The sequence below is a fragment of the Neomonachus schauinslandi genome, chromosome 15 (genome assembly GCF_002201575.2).
Source record: "Neomonachus schauinslandi chromosome 15, ASM220157v2, whole genome shotgun sequence".
NCBI lineage: Eukaryota > Metazoa > Chordata > Mammalia > Carnivora > Phocidae > Neomonachus > Neomonachus schauinslandi.
This window is the reverse complement of record NC_058417.1, coordinates 531,173-539,001: the sequence shown is the minus strand read 5'-3', so window position 1 is coordinate 539,001 and position 7,829 is coordinate 531,173. Positions and strand designations below refer to the sequence as shown.

At 55.8% G+C, this 7,829-nt stretch overlaps 1 protein-coding gene across 1 annotated transcript in view; it reads right to left on the bottom strand.

Annotated features, from left to right (window-relative positions):
• Positions 1–5,965, bottom strand: part of TEKT1 (tektin 1) — a 13,308-nt gene extending 7,343 nt beyond the window's left edge. Inside the window, exons 1-5 of the mRNA XM_021694797.1 lie at positions 5,941–5,965; positions 4,233–4,439; positions 1,833–1,998; positions 558–686; positions 48–191 (exon numbers count right to left, since the gene is read on the bottom strand). Coding sequence (XP_021550472.1) covers positions 48–191; positions 558–686; positions 1,833–1,998; positions 4,233–4,422 — 629 coding nt within the window. The 5' untranslated portion in view covers positions 4,423–4,439; positions 5,941–5,965. The remainder of the gene's footprint in view (positions 1–47; positions 192–557; positions 687–1,832; positions 1,999–4,232; positions 4,440–5,940) is intronic.
• Between the last annotated feature and the right edge of the window lie 1,864 nt (positions 5,966–7,829).

The following is a 7,829-nucleotide window of genomic DNA, read 5'->3' as shown; positions in this document are numbered from 1 at the left end:
CTCACCGTGGCCGGACCCTCACGGCCAGGGACGGGGGCCCCACTCACTTTGGCTCCACCCTCACAGCCTTCTCCGAGTAGTGGATATTCGGGGAGTTGTTGTTGAGGGAGAGGCAGATGTCGTCAATGGTCAGGGCCACAAACTTGTCCTTCAAGTCCTTCTCCAGGTTGTACCTGGCCGAGCGGTTCAGCCTGAAGGACAGAGGAGGGGGGGTCTCCCACTGCAGTGCCGGGCAGCCCCGCAGGTTCCCGGGGGCAACGAGCCAGCGCCGAGCCAGCACTGGGTCTGGTGTGGGACGCAGCACCTGCTCGCCTCCAGCCCGCCCCCAGCACCACACACACTGCAGGTGCTGGGTGACGGCTTAACTAACCGGCCTGGATCTTCAAGACCCTGCTGATGGGAGCGGTCCGAGCTCTGGCAGGAAAGGGCTCCAGTTCACCATCGGGGTGAATCCACCCGTCCCCCCCACAGCCGGCGGGTGGCTGTCACGTGGGGCTCACGCCGCGTGTTGTGTTCCCACCCAGCCTCCTTCTGGGACACGCCGCGGGGAGCTGCACCTGATCTGCTCCGACACCTCCTCCAGGGTGCGGGTCAGAAGAGCCATCACCCCGCGGATGACCTCGGCCTCCTTCACAAGCTCCTGTTCCACCTCATCGTGCACCAGGTCAATGCCCACCCGCTTCTCCCTGGCCAAGGGGAAGGGGCCGGTCATCGAGTGCACGCAGGGGTGCTCGAGCCACGTAGAGCTACCTGGACAACGGGTTAGACTATGACCCGACCGTCTGGATGGCGTGGTCGGGGATGTGCATGAGTCAGTATCTGTGAGACTTCAAAATACCCAAAACCCAAGGAAGCAAGATCCATCGGCCCCTGGTCATCTGGTCAGAAAAACGCCAGATGCACTTTTCCCCTCCATTGGGCCATGATTCTGGAAGACTTTTCCTTCTAATCTGTTCATTGGAAATGTCCTTTTGATTTAGAATTGTGAAGACATGTGTCTCTTTCCTGGAAACAGGACCTCGTCCTGATTTTTGCCAAGGGCTTGAACCCAGAAACGTGCTCTACCATGAAACAACAATGCAACGTCCACATCCCCCCAGGGCGGGCACTCACAACATGTCGGGCACCGGACGTGGAGGGGCTGTTTCGGGGCATGACCGCAAACGGATGGGGACCTGAGTGCCTCCTCCAAGCAGAGAGCATCGCCCGCTCACAGGACTTCAAGGAGGGAAATGACGGTAAAAAGGTACGTTTGCATGGGGCTCTCTGGATTACAAAGTTCTTCCATGGGGCTCTGCGTACTGACACAGACTTATCCTCTAGGAACTGGACCCGCTCTGCCTGCCCAAAACAGAGACACCCAGTTCCCAGTTTCTGCTGGTGTGGCCCTGTGACTAAGCTCCGGTCAATGGGCTGCACGGGCGAATGGGGAACACCAAACCCTAATTATTCCTACTTGCTGGAGCATGGATGGAATGGCTGGAGCTCTGGCTGCCGTCTGGAGTCACGAGGTCACCTGGGGGCGTGAACCCATGTGGCAGAGCCCTGAGACCCACACCATGCCAGCTCCACACTGACTTCCTCCAGACTCCCTAACCCCGAGAGAGAAAGAACGGCGCTACTTAAATTCAGTGTTATTTTACAGTTTTCTGAGTCTCTGCAGCCAAACCTAGTCCTAACTTAACATTTAAAGTAAGGTAGTGAAGAGCTCCTTCCCTGCCCGGCACAGCGGGCTCCAGAGACCACGCACTCGCCGGCCTCGTTGGGACCCAGCCCCCAGCGCAGCTGGATTCTACCCCCAGCACCGGGTCCCCCACGACAGCGACTCCCACCTGTATTCCAGGCACATCTGGGTGATATGCAGGGGCTCCTTCATGCTCTCCAGCGCCTTCACCAGTCTGGTCTGGTACGTGAGCAGGTCCTCCGTGACATACACCAGCTGCTCGAGCTTGTCGTCCTGCTCCTTCTTCCAGAACCTGACTTCCTCGAGTCTCTGTTCTGAGGCACACAGAGAAAGCACACGGCGTTACATGTGGGTCAGTCCGCTCCGGGCGCCGCCAGCTCCGGGATCAGAAATGTAAAGACCATCCTCAAACTACCCCAGCTGTGTTCTTCGCTGCCTGGCGCCCCTTTCCACCTTGTAAGTGCTGATTAGGGGAGGGCAGGGTGGGGGCAGCAGGAGGGAGGGAAGGAATCTCTTCTTACAAGGTCAGCATCCAATTAACGCAAACATCGTCCACACTGGTTGACTTTAATTCTTTAACACCTGCTGTTTTTAATACCTTTTAATTTTATCAAAGATCTAGATGTATGTTGTTTGAAAAGTCGACCAGCGCCAATGTTGCAGTTCTCTGACCCGTCCCCACCCACTCCCGCTTTCTGGGAGCAGTGCATTTTTTTTTTTTAAGATTTATTTATTTATTTTAGAGGTGGGGGGAGGGTGGGGCAGAGGGCAGAGAATCGCAAGCAGACTCCCCACTGAGCACAGAGCCCAACACAGGGCTTGAGCCCACGACCCTGAGATCATGACCTGAGCCGAAATCAAGAGTCCAATGCTCAGCCGACTGAGCCACCCGGGCGCCCCGGGAGCAATCACTTTTTAAATGCTTTCAGAATTTCTCCTGGAATTTGCTCACACTGCTACTTACTCATGATCAGTTTAAACGGTATCTACCAATTTCCTGTGACTGGAAGCCAGGATTTGCTCTCGGACGACACGCTCCTGTTCCTCGGTCTTCCCTGTAGGGCTGTGTGCCGTTTTGTCACAGAACAGCTCCACGCTTGTTTGTAAGACCATAAATGCGTAAACGCTATATGCACCTGAGCCGCGTGGTGCCCTACAATCAATTTCTCCTCATGTACAGTTTTCTGTTGGTTTTCGGAGGGGCTAGTAGGCACGTTTTTGTTTCACTTTCCAGAGACTCATGACTAATGTTTCCTCGGACTTTCTGACAGAACTACAAACACACCCCAGCATTTTCAGCCCCATCGAGGAACCCGCTGGGTTTGCTTCTTCCCAGGACCTCTGCCCTGGAGCGCTTTCTCCTCCCGCCCGCCCTCCTGCTGGCTGGTGCTGGTCCCGGTTCCAGAACCCCTCACCCTGCACCTGCCACCACCCCCTTCCTAGCTGTCACCTGCTCCTTCCCTCCCCCTCCACCTGCTGAAGCACGCCCTCCTCAGAGACGGGGGCATGCAAGGTGAAAGCCTGAGGTCTGAAAATGCCTTCATTCTGCCTTCATTGTTTTGACTTCGGCTACGTGTCGATTTCTAGGTTGTAGGTGATTTTCATTTAGAATTTTGATGACGTGGCTTCATGTCCTCTAGTCTCCAGAGTTCGCGTGGAGAATTCCCGATTCTCTGTGTGACCCCAAAGGCTTTCAGGGGTCTCTACCCTGTTTTCCTAGTGTCAGCAACACTCGATCATTATGCCAGAAGCTGGAAACAGACCCTTTGGCTCTAGGGGATTTCCTAGGATTCCTCCGCAGATGGTTTCCTCTCTTCCTCTTTTCTGCACCCCTCTGGAATCCCTGTTAGATAAGGAGCCTCCCTGTGGGTCCCCTAATTCTTACCCTTCCTCTCCTATTATCCATCCACCTCTTTGTCTTTTTTTCTCTACTTCCTGGAGATTCTTCAACTTTCTCTTTCAACCCTTCTTTTGATTTTTACAAACGTGCTCTCACGTTTTTAATTCCCAAGGATGCTTTCTTATTCCCTGAGTGTTCTTTTTCAAGATTCTCTTGTTTCCTAGATGCAGCGTCTTCTTCAAATTTCCTGAATATTTTATGGCGTATTTTTTTCTTTTGCCGTGTGTGTGTGCATGTCTGTCTGGGTGTCTGTCATGCTGGAGGTGCTCCTCAAGTGTCTCTGACCCTCACCTGATTATATTTGAGGCTACAAGGCTAGCGTGCTAACTGGGACCTCTTTCTGCAGGGTCTGGGTTTGCACTTCATTGTCCAGAGAGACCGGGCAGCCCAGGCATGTCTTAGATGCTCAGTAAGTGCATCAAATCCGTAAGAAAACGAACGATGGAGCCTGGAAAGCAGGCTGGGTTACCATCCTCTGTCTGTCTTGGGGCAGTGAGCTTAAAGACAGAACCTGAAAAATGCATGTTTTCCCCCAGCACTCCAAGACACTCCACTGCCCCTCCTGACCACGGAACACAGACGGCAGCGTGGCTACACCTCGCTGTGGCATCCGGGAGGGGCGCAAATGTCGCAAGTGGGGCATCCTACCTAGTTTCTTTTCTGCATCGCTTTGAGACTTCCTTGTGGTCTTTTCAATCTCGTCCACAAGCCTCTGGCTCTCTGCCACCAATCGTTCGGACCGGGACCTCTGGGCCTCCGCTCTGTGGTACTGGTTCTTGTTAGCGAGGTGCCACTCGGAGGGCAAGAACTTGGGTGGAGGTTGTAGTAGTTTGGCCATGTTGGTTTTCCAAAGTCCTGGTCACAAAGACATGTGTTGAGTTTCACCGAAAGCAACTGGTCCTTTTTTATGTCTGTTTTCACTCAAGTGTGATATACACACCCAAGGGTGCATAAACCATCATGTGTACACAAAACGAACCCATCCGTGCAGCCGGCACCTCGGCTCCCTTCTGGTCAGTGCCCTCCACCTGCGCTCCCACGGTGCGACCACTAGGAGTTAGTTTTGGTATTTTTGGACTTGGTGTAAATGGACTCGCCCAGTGTGCACTCTCACATCTGACCCCCTCCACTCAACATCACGTCTGTAAGATTCGTCCCCGTTGCCCCTGTAGCCACGGTCTTCAGGTCGGGGTCTCTGTGCGGGACCCTGTGACGACACCGCGCTCACCCGCCTCTTCTACCATGTATGGATATTTGGGTTCCGGGGCTATTCTCACGTGTGTCTTTTGGTGACCACAAGGACATATTTTTATGACTCATCAGAATGGCTGGGCCTAGGCAGTGTTCACTTTTAGGACATTCTGCGGACCGAGGAACCAGCCACATTTCCTCAAGATGAACATACGTGGCATCTGTACACTCAGAGCTGGGTATGGGGCCCACTCCGCAGGTGATATGAACCCTCCACAGGACAGAGCAAAGCCAGAAGGTGGCCTGCGGCGGCGGGGGGGGGGGGTGCCCACCTGCTCCCCACCGCCGCCCCTGCTCCCGACCACCGCCGCCCCTGCTCCCCACCGTCCCACCTGCTCCCCACCACCCCACCTGCTCCCCACCACCGCCCCACCTGCTCCCCACCACCCCCCCACCTGCTCTGCACGCAGCCTCCGGGGACAGCTGCCCGCCCACGGCCCTCAGGGCCCCCGCCTTCCCACAGCTCCCGAGTCCCTCCGGGTGCGGGCTCAAAATGCACCCAGGCAGCCCCCGGGGAGATGGAGAGGAGGCCGGCGGGGGCTGGCACGGGGCCCAGGCCGGGGCCGGAGGTTGGGCGGCCTGCACTCACCACGGACCACACGTTCGCCAGCGGCTCCCGAAGAACCACCAGGTAAACCGCGCGTCTCCGTGGCAACCGGGGACGCGTCACCCGGGCGAAGGGGGCGGGGCCGCGGCCGGGCGGCTCTGCGCAGGCGCGACCCTGCGGCCTCGCGGCAGCCCGGGCGCTGAACTGGGGGCGCGGCGGTCCCCACCTCCCACGCCCGCGGGGGACACCAGGCAGATGACAGCGATCGCGGCCCCGAGCCCGGGGCGGGGCCCTGCGTCTAGCCGTGGCCCTGCCGCGGCGCCCCTGGTGCTCAGCGGGTTGGGCCTGGACACGGACCACCAACCCGGCGCCGCGGGAGGAGGTGCGAGAGGCCCGGGGCGGCTGCGGTCGGGAGGGTCGGGGGCTGGGGGTCGGGGTCAGGGGTCGGGGGTCGGGAGCAGCTTGTCCGGCTATGGAATGAGAGGACAACGCTCGGGATATGTGGGCTAGGGCTGTAATACTGGCGAAGCACTCACAGGTAGAAAAGAAAGGAATTACCCAGTGGGGGAGAAATACGGACAGGTCGTCGTCCTCACAGCCGGAAACCCAGAAAATGGGCGTTCAAATCTCCCGCCCATGTGATGGACAGCGTCACCACTTTACAGCAGCCAATCGAAGGCCACCTCCCCTCTAAGGACAACCAATCAGAGGAGGCCTGGCCTCGTGAGGCCCGCCCCTAGGCCTCGCGAGGCGTCGGAGCGCCCGGGAGACCCGCAAAGCGTCATGGATATTAAGCAGCCGCCTGTCCAATGGCGTGCAGGGGAGGTGGTGTTGCATATTCATGTCCCCGCCCCCCCAAGGAGGGGCTACTTAAGGAGCGCGCGGCGTTTCCCCGCGTCGGTATCCCGTCGAGGAGCCCGCGTGTCTGTGTGCGGTCCGGGCGGAGGCTGCGCGCGGGAGCCGGGTTGGGGTCGTGCGGCTCCCGAGGGCGCGGGGCTCCCGCACTTGGGCGACAGAAGGGGGCGGCGTCCTGGAAAGCCCGCCAGGCGCTAGGCCCCACCCCGGGGGCGCCCCCAGTTTGCAGACCCGCAGGCTTCCTGGGACTGTTGGAAACGGTAGAATCGGCAGAAGGACTGAAATCAGCTCTGTGGGTTATGATCGTAGGTCACCGTTGTATCTGCACCCGTGAGCAGAGGTAACCCTCGCCCTCCCTCACGGGGTGGAGGCGCTGGGAGAGCCCTGAGACCCTCCCCCGCGCACCCGCTCCGGGGTGAAGGGACGTCGGCCCCTCTCCGCTGGTGGTCCGCGCTCTGAAGGCCTAACGCTGCTGCATCTCTCGATGTGCTTAAGAAAGAAGGAAGGAGAAGGAACTCTCCTTTGCTGTGTATTCTGGAGTTCCAGTGTAATTACAAGCATTTGAAAAAAAGAAAAACCTTATTTTGCACATGCAAGCCAGCAAAGGACTGAGCCCAGCAGAGGAAGTGTGAAACAACTGATCCTCACTAAACACTCCGCGTGCGTCTGGCACCAGGCTGTGGGTAGGGATTAATGGAGCATCCAGCACAGGGCTTAGAATCTGCTAAATTAGCAAGCATGCCACCAAAGCTTACAAAGTAGAAATATTCAGGCAAGGGGCATTGAAGCTTTACATGATTCTGAGATTTTCGTCGGTTGGAATAAAGCTGTGTTTCCCAAACCTGAGTCATTCTGGCACCAACTTCTTACTGACCCAGCCACGCACCACCTGTAAAGTTACTTTGGTGTTTTCCCTCAACTGCACTCATTTTTACATGGAAGCATAATTATTTTAAAAGGAGGCTTTGTATCACCATCATAAAGGGAAACCAATATCACTGGTATTATAGAAAGTGACCGTAAGCAATATTACTATACATTTATGAATTCCAGTGATCAAAAAATGAACACACTTGAGGACCCTGGAAGGCACGCAGTTATCTTGTTCCTCATGGTGCCGCTGTGCATTTCTTTTCTTTTTTTTTTTTTTGGTTGTTGTTTTAATTTTTTTTTAATTTTTTTATTGTTATGTTAATCACCATACATTACATCATTAGTTTTAACCGCTGTGCATTTCTGACGGCTTAGGTACAGCTCATAGCTCTATTCCTTCAGACTTTCTAGCCACGGAGTATACGTGGTGCCAGAGTTCTCCCCTTTATTTCATTTTGCATGAAAGAACTTTGGGAAGCAATATGGGTGGTTTTTAAATCTATGGGTTTACTTTGGAGTTTTTGAGATACCTTTGAAGAGAATCCGATGCTTGCAATTGCAAGGAACTTGAATGGTTGTCTGATGTGAATATCTTCTGCAGCATCCACAGAGGTTGCCCAGTGCTTGAACACGCCCAGTGACGGGGAGCTCATCACCTCCCAAGGCAGTCCTTCCTGGGGCTGCTGTGCTGGAAAAACCTTCTGGTAGTTTCCACACCT